The 18,869-nt window shown below is 38.0% G+C and overlaps 1 protein-coding gene across 4 annotated transcripts in view; it reads left to right on the forward strand.

Moving 5' to 3' along the window:
• The first annotated feature begins 18,069 nt into the window (after nt 1-18,069).
• Nucleotides 18,070-18,869, forward strand: part of LOC110448670 (calpain-A-like) — a 29,019-nt gene continuing 28,219 nt past the window's right edge. For all 4 annotated transcript variants that reach the window (XR_002462767.1, XM_021495275.1, XM_021495201.1 and 1 more), the window contains exon 1: nt 18,070-18,656. Coding sequence is in view for 3 of the 4 variants with exons in the window: in XM_021495275.1 (XP_021350950.1) it covers nt 18,285-18,656 (372 nt within the window). In the remaining variant the exon portion in view is untranslated. The remainder of the gene's footprint in view (nt 18,657-18,869) is intronic.

Below are 18,869 nucleotides of genomic sequence, written 5' to 3' on the forward strand. Positions count from 1 at the left end.
AAGAAGGCAACTTTCTGCCTGCACGAGTCCATCTTTTCCCGTAATAAATCGTAATAAAACAGCACATACTCATGCTGTTGAAATAACATGGTTCTTATGTTGGCTTTAAATATAAAAGTGGTGACATTATTATTAGACCTAGGTTGGAAACTTTTTCGTTTATCGGTGATCTGGTGGTGTAGTGGATAGCGCACCTTTCTTTCAGAAAGAAGGCCGGATCCGACTCCCTGCTCGGACATGAAAAGGCATTGGGACACCTGACAGACAATGTGGGCTTTTGCCGAGTACTTCGATTTCCTCCCACATTAATATCCATTGTGCGCTTCCATCCGGGTCAAAAAGAGTGATTGACGTTCTTTAACCGTCAACTTAAGACGGACCAGTGGTCATAAACTCAAAAGAATGATGAACAATGTCAACATTTGGAAACATATGTTGTAATAAAGCGAGAGGGGAAAGTTGCCTTTAAAACTAGTTATCACGTTAAAAAGTCTAAACTGTTCGCGACAACAGCAGATCTTCTTTTCTAACATCTATATGACAGAGAGCCGAACAGATGTTAGTATCTGGACAATCTCGGAGACTGGCAGTTCACAAAGACAAAAGAGTCAACTGGAAGGAAAAGTCTCTTGAAATACGGAGTTTGAAAGCCCCGTCAAATATTTAGATGAAGCAATTTTTAGTAGATACAGAATACCAAACAGAGTAAACATTGACTGTTATTTCAACCATTTAGAACACAACTTTGATAATAAGGATTAGCAAATTGACAATAAACGTGTTTGGGAACAGGTATGAAAAAACGAAAATAAGTCGCTCACCTACCGCATCAGTTCTCCGTGAAATTGGGTTCTTCTGCTAATTTATACACAAGGTCACAAACAAAGGTGACCGACACTCTCAGGAGGGTTCTTCTGCTAATTTATACACAAGGTCACAAACAAAGGTGACCGACACTCTCAGGAGGGTTCTTCTGCTAATTTATACACAAGGTCACAAACAAAGGTGACCGACACTCTCAGGAGGGTTCTTCTGCTAATTTATACACAAGGTCACAAACAAAGGTGACCGACACTCTCAGGAGGGTTCTTCTGCTAATTTATACACAAGGTCACAAACAAAGGTGACCGACACTCTCAGGAGGGTTCTTCTGCTAATTTATACACAAGGTCACAAACAAAGGTGACCGACACTCTCAGGAGGGTTCTTCTGCTAATTTATACACAAGGTCACAAACAAAGGTGACCGACACTCTCAGGAGGGTTCTTCTGCTAATTTATACACAAGGTCACAAACAAAGGTGACCGACACTCTCAGGAGGGTTCTTCTGCTAATTTATACACAAGGTCACAAACAAAGGTGACCGACACTCTCAGGAGGGTTCTTCTGCTAATTTATACACAAGGTCACAAACAAAGGTGACCGACACTCTCAGGAGGGTTCTTCTGCTAATTTATACACAAGGTCACAAACAAAGGTGACCGACACTCTCAGGAGGGTTCTTCTGCTAATTTATACACAAGGTCACAAACAAAGGTGACCGACACTCTCAGGAGGGTTCTTCTGCTAATTTATACACAAGGTCACAAACAAAGGTGACCGACACTCTCAGGAGGGTTCTTCTGCTAATTTATACACAAGGTCACAAACAAAGGTGACCGACACTCTCAGGAGGGTTCTTCTGCTAATTTATACACAAGGTCACAAACATAAAGTTATCAAATTCATTATACAGCGCAAGTATGGACCCTCCTGATAGAGTCGGTCCGTCAAAACTCTGATGTATTTTCTTTATTTTGAATGTGATTTTGTGTAAGACTAAACCTTAGGTGAAAGACATATATGCTAAGATTGTTTTCTGACTTTCCAATGTGACTTTGTGTTAGACTAAACCTTAGGTGAAAGACATTTATGATTGGATTGTTTTCTGACTTTCCAATGTGATTTTGTGTAAGACTAAACCTTAGGTGAAAGACATATATGCTAATATTGTTTTCTGACTTTCCAATGTGATTTTGTGTAAAACTAAACCTTAGGTGAAAGACATATATGCTAAGGTTGTTTTCTGACTTTCCAATGTGACTTTGTGTTAGACTAAACCTTAGGTGAACGACAAATATGCTAAGATTGTTTACTGATTTTCCTATGTGACTTTGTGTTAGACTAAACCTTAGGTGAAAGACAGATATGCTAAGATTGTTTTCTGACTTTCCAACGTGACTTTGTGTTAGACTAAATCTTAGGTGAAAGACATATATGCTAAAGTTGTTTTCTGACTTTCCAATGTGATTTTGTGTAAGACTAAACCTTAGGTGAAAGACATATATGCTAAGATTGTTTTCTGACTTTCTAATGTGACTTTGTGTTAGACTAAATCTTAGGTGAAAGACAGATATGCTAAGATTGTTTTCTGACTTTCCAATGTGACTTTGTGTTAGACTAAATCTTAGGTGAAAGACAGATATGCTAAGATTGTTTTCTGACTTTCCAATGTGACTTTGTGTTAGACTAAATCTTAGGTGAAAGACAGATATGCTAAGATTGTTTTCTGACTTTCCAATGTGACTTTGTGTTAGACTAAATCTTAGGTGAAAGACAGATATGCTAAGATTGTTTTCTGACTTTCCAATGTGACTTTGTGTTAGACTAAATCTTAGGTGAAAGACAGATATGCTAAGATTGTTTTCTGACTTTCCATGGACCGCGTCAATTTAAAAAAAAACTGTTGTTTTAAATCGGTTTAAATAAGAAGGGGTAAGTAAGTAACCTTTCCATACAGAAAGAAAAGGTAACACGACACCTGTCATATGATAATCACTAAATCACCTGTTACATAACTATACAGCGCTCACCTGTGCCCTGGTAAAGTCAACGTTCCATGTTTTACACGTGACATATGTAATCCTACTATAAAATATTATAATAAGGCTATCTTAAAGCTACAACAAATACCACCTTAGAACAATGTTACATTTTCAACTTGTGCTAGGAATTTTGAATGCATATAATGATTTTGTTACTACTTCAGTGTGTTATTTGCTCGACTGTTTTTATTTTAATATATAATACATTTTGTAATGCATATTCAAGACATTCATTGAAGGTCGTCTCCTATACTCCTAAACGTCAACTTGCTCCTACATAAAGTAGACATGGAACGACGTAAATGACACTCCTGCGATATGCCACGCTGCAGAGTTGATACGATACGTTATAAATAAAATACTTAGTTTATATCAAAGATATGACACTTCGTCACTAGCCGCATAATATATTGCTTCCAGAATTCGGCGTGGGAGCCTGTTTATAAAGAAATTCAAAATCCATTTTTCGAAAATGACTAGGGAAAGTGACTATGGTCAGAGTTAATTGTGGCCATCCATTTTAACATCTGTTTCATGGATATTTTAATTATACATGTATGAATGTATGCATGTGTTTCAAAAAACAAAACAACAAAAAACGTTCTATTTTCCTTTCTGTATAACATGTTTATAATTTCCTAGATATGATAATGTTGCTGTTTCCAAAATCCGGTAAAAGTGGAACTTTTCGCGTATGTAAATGTTTGCGTTTGACTCTATAGACTGATCGCAATGTAGAATTGTTCGTTTTTGAAAAGATTCTGAAACCAATATTTTCTTTAATATTTATCATGTATGTTATATAAATATCTATTCCCGTGTGCATATTTTCGCGCTAACTTACTCAAAGCGAAATCGCGAGCATTTTTTCATGGCGAAATTTTACCCTTTCACAGTAACTTTAAGTTTTTATCAATTAAATTTTCTTCGAGCACTAAGTCAAATGATTTTGTCTTGTAATTAGTTTAAGCGAAACATTTCATTGACAACGTGAAATCGAAACCATGTGCGCAAAAATATCTGTAACAGTATGTTTACCGCATAACACGAGCATCCGTTACTGTTCAGACAATGTGGATACAGTTAATTAAAACAAGTATAGCAGTAGATTGTGTTTACCTTGCTTGCAGAAAATATTTTATAGCAGTTGTCCTTATTTTTTTGTTCAGGCATACTAAGCCTTATATTTGCTATTATGTATGTTCCCGTTCCTTTTTTGTCAATATATTAGATATTGCTAGGAAGAGCTAAACCGGTTCATTGATCTATTTGTGTGGTAGATAGAAATATATTAAACGAGGAATGCAATTGAATGATACATTTAGCATTTTGGTTGGTTAGCAGTGCTTTGAAAGACAGATTCCAACGTTTTTGTGTTTCTGAAGCAATACCTGGTTGCGATGATGTAATTTCCTGTTTGTCGCGAGGTAATCCCATAAGAGCAATCTTTGGTTAATGAGCTGAATTTCACAGAAACATGTCTTGACTTAAATCAATCCCTAACTAATTTGTTTAGAGAGATGACAAATGAAATGTAAATCATATGTAAATGATAAACAAATTTACATGTAACAGGTCCTGCAAATGTCTTCAATGAAATTATTTTAATTAAACTAATATCAAAACCCATGTAACTATTTATATCGTAATATACCTCATTTTATAATCCAGAACACATAAATATATGTACATAAGCAGACTCCCTACTTAATTATTTTATTTGTAACAGGATATAAGTCTATCATAGGTATATTCTTGTAAGGCTATAAACCTCAGATGTGGTGAACCTAATGAATTTTGAACCAATGGTGTTTGATTTGTCTGTAAATCCACATTATGTCTATGAACCTGAAGAAAGAGTGAGTGTGTAATTGTGAACCACCGATGGTGTTGGGGTTTGACTGTTCACCTAGATTGTGGTTATGAAACTAGAAAGTGAAGGTGTACTTGTGAACCTAATGAGTGAGGGTGTAATTGTGAACTTATTTAGTGAGAGTGTACTTGTCAACCTAATGAGTGAAGGTGTGCTTGTGAACCAAATGAGTGAGGGTGTACTTGTCAACCTATTGAATTAGAGTGTACTTGTGAACCTAATGAGTGAGGGTGTACTTGTCAACCTTATGAGTGAGGGTGTACTTGTAAACCCAATGAGTGAGGGTGTACTTATGAACCCAATGAGTGAAGGTGTGCTTGTCAACCCAATGAGTGAGGGTGTACTTGTGAACCCAATGAGTGAAGGTGTGCTTGTCAACCCAATGAGTGAGGGTGTACTTGTGAACCCAATGAGTGAGGGTGTACTTGTGAACCCAATGAGTGAGGGTGTGCTTGTCAGCCCAATGAGTGAGGGTGTACTTGTAAACCTAACGAGTGAGGGTGTACTTGTAAACCCAATGAGTGAGGGTGTACTTGTCAACCTTATGAGTGAGGGTGTTCTTGTAAACCCAATGAGTGAGGGTGTGCTTGTAAACATTATGAGTGAAGGTGTACTTGTGAACCCAATGAGTGAGGGTGTACTTATGAACCCAATGAGTGAAGGTGTGCTTGTCAACCCAATGAGTGAGGGTGTACTTATGAACCCAATGAGTGAGGGTGTACTTGTCAACCCAATGAGTGAGGGTGTACTTGTGAACCCAATGAGTGAGGGTGTGCTTGTCAGCCCAATGAGTGAGGGTGTACTTGTAAACCTAACGAGTGAGGGTGTACTTGTAAACCCAATGAGTGAGGGGGTACTTATGAACCCAATGAGTGAAGGTGTGCTTGTCATCCCAATGAGTTAGGGTGTACTTGTGAACCCAATGAGTGAGGGTGTGCTTGTGAACCCAATGAGTGAGGGTGTACTTGTGAACCCAATGAGTGAGGGTGTACTTATGACCCCAATGAGTGAAGGTGTGCTTGTCAACCCAATGAGTGAGGGTGTACTTGTGAACCCAATGAGTGAGGGTGTGCTTGTGAACCCAATGAGTGAGGGTGTACTTGTGAACCTAATGAGTGAGAGTGTTCTTGTTACCTAACGAGTGAGGGTGTACTTGTAAACCTAATGTGTGAGGGTGTACTTGTAAACCTAATGAGTGAGGGTGTACTTGTGAACCTAATGAGCGAGGGTGTACTTGTAAACCTTATGAGTGATGGTGTACTTGTGAACCTTATGAGTGATGGTGTACTTGTGAACCTTATGAGTGAGGGTATGCTTGTAAACATAATGAGTGAGGGTGGTCTTATGAACCTAATGAGTGAGGGTGTACTTGTGAACCTAATGTTCCTAGGAAGCAGGCGATCGGGCAATACATACTTAATGAACAGTGCATACAGAGAAAAACATTTATGAAAATTAAACGTCAGCTTTATTGCATTGGCATACTGCCCCATAATCAACAAGCATACATGTAACTGTAATTAATTGTCAAGGGATATCTACGGAAAATAAATCACTCCAACACATTCTGAAATAAAGGAAGTATGACATGTCGCATATGTGATCAAAGAATGTGTTTGCCCTGCACGTACTCACTTCGTTCGTGGTGGACGTGTATATAACTGTCGACGCTAAATTCCGACCATATTAATAGAACTTTGATATCCTATGGTCGTACACCGGAGGGGGAGCATACCATAGTAATTATCGGATAGGCCGTTTTTCCTCATTTGTTTAATTTTAGCGACCAATAATGTCTCATTCTGCAACGATTTAAGGAAATATAAAAAAAAGAAAAAAGAAAAAAAAATCCTTTCTAATATGTTGTATTTGACCTTTATAAGTGATCCTTGTACTCTTTCGGTTCCGAGCGCTCACCTCTTTACGATAGTTTACTAATTTAAAAAATGTGTATATTAAGGCTAATTTTGAAACTTTGAAATTATTATAAGAGCATTCCAATATTCCCAAATTACCATGCACATATGGCATTTATAAGTGTCGCGTCTATCACCAATAGAGCTGTTCGTGCGCATGTGTAGAAGAAAGTATCCTTTCCGCCTAAAGAGATTCAGATATTGTAAAGAGAAATAGACTAATGTGTCACCAATCCAAAGGTCAGAAATAGTGTTGGTTTATGAGTGATCCATTTAGATATGATATGTTTGTGGCAGGGTTAAAATCTTAAGAGTGTATATAGTAAGTTTTAATTGTAAGTGTTGTATTATTTTATTAGCATCAATTAGCAGCATCATCAGCACATCATTTTACCTTTCACATAGTACAATGTGTTATCCAAGTATTGTCCATGTATATGTCATTGTGTGTGTATTTACCTGTAGCTAGAGTGATCTGAAAGGTGGGCGTGTGTGAGTGGTGGTGAGCCCACTTTACCTGTATAGGTATATACAGGTAAGCATGTACTTCTATAAGTGGAACCTTCTAATTGGTCACCTGACATAAGATGATGATACCATTGGTTGAGATATTGAACTAAACATGTTTTTATTGGTCCTCATTTTCCCTCCACTTTTTGTCTGTGACATCCCTTTCAAGCAAAGACATCGTAAGATACCTCCAGCTATGTTTGAAGAGGTACGGAACCACCTTCAACAATTACTGGTGAGCGGAGTTATCCGACGCTCCCGTTCCCCATGGGCTTCTAATGTTGTTTTGTGGAGGAAGAAGAACGGTAAGTTACGCATGTGCGTAGACTACAGACAGTTAAACCAAAGGACGATTAAGGATGTTCATGCCCTTCCAAGAATTGAGAAGATATTGGATGCATTAGGAGGGAACAAGTTCTTCAGGACTGTCGACATGAAGGCTGGGTACCACCAGGTGGAGTTAGAGGAGGACCATAAGGAGAGGACGGCATTTACAGTAGGACCTTTAGGGTTTTATGAGTATGTAAGGATGCCCTTTGGACTTGCCAACTCCCCTGCAACCTACCAACGTCTAATGGAACATATTCTGTGGGACATGAACCTGAAGATATGTTTTGTATACATGGATGACGTAATCATCTTTGCCCAGACATATGAAGAACATATGGCTCGACTGAACGAGGTGTTTAAACGTCTTGAGGAAGAAGGTCTGAAACGTTCCCCGGACAAGTGTTCCCTATTTATGAAGAAAGTTAAGTTTGTGGGACACATCGTGTCGGAAAGTGGGATTGAACCTGACCCAGAGAAGCTGGAGAAAGTGAAGACATGGCCAACCCCGACTTCACCAGAACAGGTACGTCAATTCAAAGTAAAGGACAAAGCACGCAACAAGAAGAAGTCCAGATGGATATGGGAGGCTGCTCAGGATGACGCATTCCAAAACCTGAAGGAACAGCTACTATCTCCACCAATCTTGGCATACCCGGACTTTGGTAAACCTTTTATTCTCCACACCGATGCCTGCATCTTAGGACTGGGAGCAGTTCTCTACCAGGAACAGGACAATCGAAAACGGGTTATCGCCTATGCAAGCCGAGGGCTCAGCAAGACTGAAAGACGATATCCTGCCATAAACAGGAATTCCTGGCCCTTAAGTGGGCAGTATGTGAGAAGTTCCACGACTACCTGGTAGGAACAAAATTCTCTGTCTTGACTGACAATAACCCGTTAACCTAGGTGCTAACCTCTGCCAAGTTGGATGCTACATCTCAGAGATGGGTGGCAGCCTTAGCGGCGTTAAATTTCTCCATCACGTATCGACCAGGCTCTAGCAACGCAGATGCTGATGGAATGTCCAGGCTTCCTGGATTGATTACAACTGATGATGGGAATAAAAACATTGACATGGACTCAGTACAGGCTGTATGCTGTAATTTGGTCACACCGCCATATGCCGAGTGTCTCACTACTGATGCCAATATTTTTGTAGATGAGACAGCTGATGGTCTACCCTGTCAGATACGTACCCTACGCAAGATCAGGCCAGGGACCCCATTATAGGCTGGTGGCTACCTAGGGTCAGAGAAGCCAAGAAACCAAACACACGGGATAGTTTAAGGAGTCATTAAAAAATCCTACACAGCTTTGAAAGTGTATTTTGAGTATCATTCCAAGTTAATGCTAAATGTAATGCTGAGGGTAGATTATCTCCCCTTAGACTGTATTGATCCAAGATTTATAAGTGTAAATATTTATTTGTAAAGGTTAATAAATCTAACATATTGTGTATTGTTATAATGATATGGTTTCATAGATGATTTGAAGTAACACTGAATAAATAGGGTCGTATGTATGTACGTAATGTATGTATAATAATGTATGTATTCATGCAAGTATAGGTGTAAGTATAGATGTTAGAGATATGTATGTCATCTAAATGTGTCTTATTTGGATCTGTTACAGAATTCAGGATATACATGTAAATGATGAAACAGACAGATATTGATTCATGGAATTTGATGATATAAGTGCAAGAATAAACATGATCTGATTGATTTGTACAGTCTTTGTGAGTTCTTCAAACATTCACTGGGAACTAACCCAGCTTAGTTACATGATTTTTCTGTTAATTTGTATGGACGATCAATGTTATTTTCACACTAGCAAAAGTAATCAACCTTCAAAATCGGCAAGTAGGACTGATATTGGCCTAATTTTTATCCCAAATTGAATGATATACCAATCTTTTAACTCGCATTTTCAAATAGCACAAGTCAAATATGGGTTTTGCGGTAATATTTTGAAATGGTTTTCTTCGTATTTAATTGATTTAAATCTAACTAGAAAACGTTAAAGAGGAGGGGGGGACCTCAGGGGTCAGTTTTAGGGCTATATTTGTTTTTACTGTACATAAATGATATTGGAGAAAATTTAATCTCTAATGTCAAGCTTTTCGCGGACGACACATCTTTATATGCATTGATAGAGGGAATCGGGGATAGATAGAAGGAAACAGACAGGAAGCTGCTGACATACTAAATGAAGATTTACGTAAAAATTCTATCTGGGCTGATAAATGGGGTATCATCTTTAATCCGGATAAAACGGAGGCTCTACTTTTCTCAAGGCGGGTCGACTCTGAGACGTTACATCCTAACCTATTTTTTAATAATGCAGTTATTAAAAACGTTATTGATCATAAACACCTTGGTCTTATTTTCAATGGCAAAGCCAACTGGTCAACTCATATAAATTATATTTATTAAAAAGCATAAAAAGAAGATGAAATATACTTAGAATGTTAAAATGTAAGATTGATAGAAAATCCCTTGAAACAATGTATATATCATATGTTCGTCCAATCCTCGAATATGCTGATATTGTTTGGGCTAACTGTTCCCAGATAGAGTGCAACGTCTTAGAGTCAGTCCAACTTGAAGCAGCACGCATTGTTTCTGGTTTAAGACGAGGAACGAGCCATAATATTTTATAGAGAGAGACTGGCTTTGTAACACTTAGTAAAAGAAGACAATTACATCAAAATATTGCATTTTTTAAATTCTTTAATAACAATTGTCCATCTCATGTCTCAGACTTGATACTGCCCTTTTTTAATAACATTGAACATTACAACTTTCGACACAGTAGGTAATTTGAAGTTCCAGTACCAAGAACGCATTTATATAACTCTAGGTTTTTTTCCAAAACTTATGTCAGAATGGATCAATCCAGCCTGTCTGTTTCCCACTATGACATCTCTTGGAGCTCTGAAAAAGGAATTTTTACGTTCATCCGATATGGATGTTCACCCAATATGTAGTAACATTTGTAAATATCACGGTGATAGAAAAATTAACATAACATTATGTAAGTTAAGAAATTCTGCAAGTAATTTAAATTCAGGTTTATTTAATGCACATCTAAATGATAGCCCTGCTTATATATGCGGTTCACCATTCGAAGATCGTGATCATTTTTTCCTGTAATGTCCTTTTTATACTAACCAAAGACTAATGTTGCTTAACTCTCTGTCAGCGATGAGTGATGCTATTCCACTCAATACCCAAAATTTTAGTTATAGTTTCCAATCACGAGACGTAAATATGAATATAACTATTGTGGAGACGGTTCAGAATTACATTAGAAACACCAGACGTTTTTATTAGATTCTTAAATAACTTTGTAAACTAATCTCTCTTACAACAGTTGCGATATTTGAAATATGTATTGTCAAATCAAATTCAAACAACAAATAATCTCTTATTTTAATACTTAAGGAAACATCTGTAAAAGTAACATTTATATGATATGTATATACTGTTATGTTTTGTAAGGAAAGGGCTTATATAGGCTATGCCTGTTGCCCAATTCCTTTTGTACATAAGAGCAGTACAATACAATATTCCGATATGAAAAATGCTATTATCCGCGTTCACATTGCTTAATGGAAATGCCGTATTTGGTGAGGCATATTAAACTGACACGAGTGGTGAAAACTCCCTTTTCGTCGTACAGGAGAGAAAGTGTTTTATTTGACCTTGATTATCTTTTATTCAGATTGACTTTAAATGGTAATGTTACAGTGGCTATGTCTGAAAAATTAAATTTAATCTGACACATTACAACCATAGATACATATAAGGTGTTCAAAATAACCATGTAAATTAATTAATGTAAATAATGTAATTAATTTCTTTATCCAAAACTGGTTCAAAATCAGTTTTCCCGAGGTTGATTTCAGTAGACTTTTATATTGCTATGACAAAGATATCTAAAGTAGAACAGGTCGGTGCTAGAACGGTAAAGGTCCTGGCAGGTAGACGAGAAGAAACCTGATAATGGGTCAACAGTCCCTAAAACCTTATGTATCATGATTTATATATGAAAAGACAAAGCCATGATCAGATATTTTCGTGGGAGTTATTCCCCTTGGTATGAAAAATGTTGACCAACATAGATGCATGCTAATAAGTCGAGTCATTTTAAACTAATTGCAGCGGATGTTTTGTTCGCATATCATAATGATTGATATATATGTACACTAACAAAAATGAATTAAGAATAAATCTTCGTGAAAATGTGTTTTTCACCTCCTTTCGCATCCAAATGTTAAAAATCATATATTTAACCAATTTTGAAGTGTAATAATATCTGACTCTTGTGTATACAGCAAGATCATCTAAACCACAATATTATGAAATTATTGCAAATTTGAATAAATAAAACGTACATGTACTATCAGATGATCAATACAGTTAGACAGCCTTCAAAGTTGGCTAGCAGGGCTGATTTAAAGCTATCTTTGTATTTAAATTGAACAGTATCCCCATCTGTCGCGTATTAAAAAGAAAACAAGTAAAGACGTTGAAGTACACATCGATAACACCAAACCAATATTCTGATTTGTTTTGTACTGTCTTCATACGTCATATCTTTGCCCTACAGCAAGTATCTCAAATGTTTTTTTATGAAATAGCAGGGGAAAATGGAAAGTGAATCCTGTTGTTAACTTGCGAACAATGATTCAGATTTGAAAATACATCTCGTAAAATCAGAGCGAATGCCGAAGTGTCAAAAAACTTATAATTAGAACTTAAATTCGAAAAACGAAGGCAAACTAATTACACGGAGAATAACACCAGGTATTCCGCCATGCACGTTTATGTCAAATCCAAATAATTTCACGTCCTAACATGAAGAAATCGGGTAGTGATGGCAACACCACAAGACACACTTATGAGCATTATCAAAACATCGATCTTCATATCACACAAAGAAATAGCATATTTCCCTATGAGATCTTGATGGCGATCATAAAACTAGCTCGTAATTTCCATCAACCTGCTTATTTGGGAACCTTGTGTCTTAAGTTTGTCCGTCAACAGTCGACATCTTTTACGGAAGTCATGATAGTCGGAGCAAGATCTTGAACCGAATCAACTCCGACATGAAAACGCCCTAGTGGGGAAGCAGTGATGTTAATGCCAAGAAAGGGGAAGTTCACGATTGGAAAGTTGGAATCGTCCCACTTTTCGCACAACTTAGTAGTAAGCGGTCCCTGTTGGTCATGTTGTAAAGTAAAGATCGAGGAAGGCGACTGAAGTAAAGAGTCTGACGTGCCATTGATTTCAAGCTCCGGAGCGTATTTACGATCCATGTGGTCAATAAATTTCTTATCATTTATTGAAAAACACCACATGGTCGATATAATTGAATGTGAAATTGAAGGATTTGGCTAGGTTTTGTTACCAATCCTGATAGTCTCATCAATAAATTCAGCTTCATATGAAAACAAAAACAGGTCGGCCAGAAGACGGGGAACAGATCAGTTTAAGGTTTATTTTATGGTCAATATATTGCAAATAATAAACATAATACAAGGATTCGAAAACAAGGACAGAGTACTTATAATAAATTGTCTCCTTACATATATTAAGCGGCGATAATTAAAAGACGGCGTGAGCTAGAAATAAAGAGGAGGGGTGCAAGGGGGGTGGGGGTAGGAAAAATGAGATGGCTGAAATTAGTGTGATGTGGAGTATGCCATGTGTGTGTGACCCTTGACGACACAGGGGCACAGATTGTCCCAATAGTAATGCCTACGACCGGCTAGAAAATCTTGCCATCGAGTTCCACAAAATTATGGTCAACCAAAAACGGAATCATTTTCAAAATTTCGTCTTGAGTATATTTCATTTTTGCTTTAGATGTGCTTTTCACAAAATTTGGTTTCATTTTAAATTCCAAGCGTCTCATTCTCTTTCAGATGATGGACGTGATAGAGTTGAGCCTCTCTGAAAGTGACCTCCAATACAGTACGCTCTTGGTTTGCCCATTATCTAGCGTAGTCTTCCACAAAATTTCTCAGTATCTGTAATTTACATCCCAGTTGACAGTACGAGTCTCTGGATACTAAGGAGGTCTATTCATGAAATACTCTCGTAGCTTTGCGTCATGGATAATATTTAGATCGCCAGTTACTACAATGTCGTGTCCGGAAGTAACATGGAGATGTGCAGCAAGAACATGCTGAAGCAGGGGCTGCTTTAAGGGCATCTGTTGTAGTGTTTGCTTGTAGTAGAAAAACTTGGAAGCAATGGGTGTGGAGTAACTGTAAGAAACTATTGGAGTACTTTTGTATCTGAAGTACGGTGGTATGTTAGTATTGGCGGACTTTTGTATCTGAAGTACGGTGGTATGTTAGTAATGACGGACTTTTGTATCTGAAGTACGGTGGTATGTTAGTAATGACGGACTTTTGTATCTGAAGTACGGTGGTATGTTAGTATTGACGGACTTTTGTATCTGAAGTACGGTGGTATGTTAGTAATGACGGACTTTTGTATCTGAAGTACGGTGGTATGTTAGTATTGACGGACTTTTGTATCTGAAGTACGGTGGTATGTTAGTATTGACGGACTTTTGTATCTGAAGTACGGTGGTATGTTAGTAATGACGGACTTTTGTATCTGAAGTACGGTGGTATGTTAGTATTGACGGACTTTTGTATCTGAAGTACGGTGGTATGTTAGTATTGACGGACTTTTGTATCTGAAGTACGGTGGTATGTTAGTAATGACGGACTTTTGTATCTGAAGTACGGTGGTATGTTAGTATTGACGGACTTTTGTATCTGAAGTACGGTGGTATGTTAGTATTGACGGACTTTTGTATCTGAAGTACGGTGGTATGTTAGTAATGACGGACTTTTGTATCTGAAGTACGGTGGTATGTTAGTATTGACGGACTTTTGTATCTGAAGTACGGTGGTATGTTAGTATTGACGGACTTTTGTATCTGAAGTACGGTGGTATGTTAGTAATGACGGACTTTTGTATCTGAAGTACGGTGGTATGTTAGTATTGACGGACTTTTGTATCTGAAGTACGGTGGTATGTTAGTATTGACGGACTTTTGTATCTGAAGTACGGTGGTATGTTAGTAATGACGGACTTTTGTATCTGAAGTACGGTGGTATGTTAGTATTGACGGACTTTTGTATCTGAAGTACGGTGGTATGTTAGTATTGACGGACTTTTGTATCTGAAGTACGGTGGTATGTTAGTATTGACGGACTTTTGTATCTGAAGTACGGTGGTATGTTAGTATTGACGGACTTTTGTATCTGAAGTACGGTGGTATGTTAGTAATGACGGACTTTTGTATCTGAAGTACGGTGGTATGTTAGTATTGACGGACTTTTGTAACTGAAGTACGGTGGTATGTTAGTATTGACGGACTTTTGATGTCGGATATTACTTATGTTAATGGCATCTTGTCCCCTTGGCTTAACTATAAGCTTATTTAAAGCTAATTTCCAATGGAGAAACCCAATGTCAATTGGTACCGACTAAATACTGGTTAAATCCTGCAAATATCGTGAAGAAAACAGGGACCTATAGACGTTTATTTCTGTTAGCCATTGACATTAAGCAAACAACAAAGAACATGAAACAGGAATACGATGGAAATTTACCACCAAATTAGAAGACCTTGACTTCGCAGATGATCTTGCACTGTTCTCTTCCAAATTCCAACATATACAGCTGAAAACAAACAAACTTCAAGAAAATGCCAGCAAGATAGGATTAAAGGTAAATACTTCCAAGACTAAAGTAATGCGGATGAACACCACTAATAAAAACCCAGTGAAGTTGAATGAAAAAGACCTAGAAGATGTTGATACCTTTACTTACCTAGGGGGAATAGTAACAACAAAAGGTGGCTGTGACAATGATATAGACAACAGGTTCAAGAAAGCGAAAGGCCAATTCAGCAGGTTAAGAAAAATATGTAGATCATCAGTACTGTCATTCAAAACAAAGGTCAGGCTATTTTATCAGTTCTACTGTATGGATGTGAAACCTGGAAAACAACAGAACAAGACAAAAAGAAATTGGCCAAACACCATATCAAATGAAAACCTTCACATCAGAGCTGGAACAAAGAAACTTAGTGATGATATTATGGAACGTCGTTGGAGATGGATTGGTCATGTACTAAGAATGGACACCAACAGCATATGTTCTGTGGCACTGACATGGAAATCAGAGGGAAAAAGAAAGATAGGACGTCCCAAAACCACCTGGAGACGGACTGTTGAGACAGAAAGAACAACACTTGGATGGAACAGCTGGGCTACAGTAAGGACAACAGCTAAAGACCGTGTCAAATGGAAAGAATGTACCAGGGCCTTAAATGCCGACCGACATGAAGAGGATAGGTGTGATGTGTGTATAGACGTTTATAGCGAAAAGTATATTTAACTTTAAATGACACCCAAAGAAACCATTTATTATAACAATTGGTCAAAGTTGGAAACTCAAAGAAACTATTGAACACAAGATCGGGCATTGTCAAGGCACATCAAGAAGGAATGGGGACGGAAGGACAGAATTTTGAAACGTACTTTATGAGTGGTAGATTGATAGGCAAAAGAAGCCGATTGAAGACAATTAAACCAGCAGTGTTTACATGCTGACCTGGGAACTAGAGTTTAGACTCCACCTGCATTATAAATGGGAAGATCATTCACAGAGAGGAAGGTAGAGAGATCAGGACCCAAGATATGTGGAACATGTCCGTCAAACCAACCGACCAAACACCGTCCACAGAACATACAATATGTACACTTGATTAGTCTACAACCAGCCAACAGGATGTGAAGTAAAGAATGCAGTATTCGTGAATCAAGTGACACAAACCTGACTAAGGCAAGCAAGGCACTGAAAATGCCAAATCTGCTCAACAAAACAGTATATATTTTAGACAAGAACGGGGAGGTTTTGTCGTGATAATTGGTGTACCGATCAAAATGAGATAACTTGTATTCGTAAAAGAACCCGGATATACCCTATTTTGAAATTGCCCGGTCTTACTCAAAAGGGTGTGCAACCTAAGACACGCTAGATAATTATTTTCATTATTCAATGAAACAATAATGATATATGTGATATGTATGTATTCACAGGTAAAATTACACCAAACCCTACGTTGAAATGTGGAATAGAAAAGATTCAGTAGTTTTCTAATCAATACACTTATAATGGGATATAATTGATTGAACTTTAAATACGAGGTATAAATCATTGAGCGTTTCTTAATCAGTACAAACCCACAATCTCTCCAAAAAATGGAGTAGATATATTACAAGTCGTTTTAAATAAATACAGCAATTGTCATTATGTTCACATCAACACAGATATTAGCTCGTTCCCGCTAACATTACTCGGTACATGTCCCGATCATGGCATCTCTATTTCGCGACTTACATTAACAGGTATTTAAATAAAAAAGGAATCGACTTGTGTAACTCAAATGAACCGTAACACCGATATATATATATGTATATATACAATTTGTTTATTTATCTACTGGGCGAGTCCGCGGATTGTTCTCGGATTACGTTTTCTGTGAACATTTCGCCAGAGATATAGATTTAAGTTGTGTAATCCTGTATTTCGCGAACAATGTAGACTCAATCTGATGCGCGAATTAAAATAAGAATTTTGACACATCATAGAGGACTTAATGTTCAACCGCTAAACTTTAATATAATGTAATAAATAAGGGGTGGTCGGGTGTCTCGGTGGATAGCACATTTGCTTTTAACCAAGGCGGCCGGGGTTCTATTCCCCGATTGGACGTGAAAAGGTATGGAGTCACCTGCCTGGTCTCATAGGTTTTCTCCAGGTACTCCGGTTTCCTCTCACAATAAGATCCACCCGCGCTTACATCCGGGCCAACAAGAGTGATTGATATAAGTTGTGAAAAGTTGTTTCATAATTGTTGTAAAATAAATAAAGTGTATATAATATCATGTGAGCAAACTAACTGATGTCCAAATATCTTCAATAATTAAGATTCATCAGTTGATGTCCAGTAGCATTTGAATAAAGCTAATTTAAGTAACCAGTTTTCGTTTAGATATTTCACTGTGTGTTCTTGAAAGTTGAATATAAGTCACTGAGAAATATAAAGAAATATAATGTCTCAGAAACTGCCGAGGTGCGTTTGATCCAGCTTTTTTCCACGGTGTAAATAACTTGGAGTATTTAAAAGAAGTAATAATTAATTTACTGTGATTTATGGTGTGAGCATAACAGCTTTGCGTATGGGCCATTGTCCTTGCAGTATATAGTAGGCCTACTTTGTATAAATAAAAAATTAAAGTGTGTATTTTATTTTTTCTAAAGTCCCAAATCTGGAGTAAGATCAATGCAAGGTGGTTTAAAACAAAAAGACCGAGTTAACTCCGGTCTAAACGTGTCGGTGTCGAGATCGTGTTCCTTGTTGTAGTATGAATGCGATCAATAATCCACGACCCACTAAAGAATGGAATGTCAACAAGCGCATTCCATGTGCTCACTCAACGGTGACGTAGATCATAATCAATCGTAGTGGTTTGTCCAATCACAGACAGGAATGCTCGAGGCTTCGGCAAGTTGTCGACATCCCTTCTGCCTGTGTCGGAAAACCCCCTTGTAACATACATGTGAAAGTATACACGCGCGGATTTCGTGTTGGAACGTTCAACAAGGAGCTTCCTAGGCATCGGATGAATATGGTGTCCCCGGTACATGTCTACGATGTGATGACAATCGTGTGAAATCTTTAGTGGACATGGCATTCTACAATCCACACTCGCCGCGCGAGCGACCGGTTCCACATAAACAAGTGTCGAGTCCAATGCAGAATGTAGAGCACCAGTATGCATTGCCGAATAGTCAACATGGACATAGCCCACACGGTCCCGGGGGTGCGCGCAATGGGTTCGGGTCTGCCAATGCACCCATGCCGCTTATGTCCCGGGGGTTTCGGGAGACTGACACACCCCACAGTCGCCACCACCGGGGTACCAGTGACTTTGACACCCGGCGGTCGGAGTGTTTGAGGAGGGGCGTTCTATACGAGGATCCGGACTTCCTTCCTCAGGATACTTCCGTGTATTACAGCAGAAATCCGCCCTATAGGATCGAGTGGAAACGTCCAGGGGTGTGTGTTATTAGTGTAGTGAATATGTAATGTCTACTAATGGTGTTGTCAGTATGTGCAAACAGGTGTCCGTGAACATTAAAACAAGAATGAATCAAAAACACTCGTGTAACGTACAGCATATATTTGCTGTATGTTCACGAAATGGTGTTTTCAATCAATTTTTAATGTCTGGCCACCTGTGATTATTATATACTTGTGTTAAAAGTCATT

The sequence above is a fragment of the Mizuhopecten yessoensis genome, unplaced genomic scaffold, assembly GCF_002113885.1.
Source record: "Mizuhopecten yessoensis strain PY_sf001 unplaced genomic scaffold, ASM211388v2 scaffold57, whole genome shotgun sequence".
Classification (NCBI taxonomy): domain Eukaryota; kingdom Metazoa; phylum Mollusca; class Bivalvia; order Pectinida; family Pectinidae; genus Mizuhopecten; species Mizuhopecten yessoensis.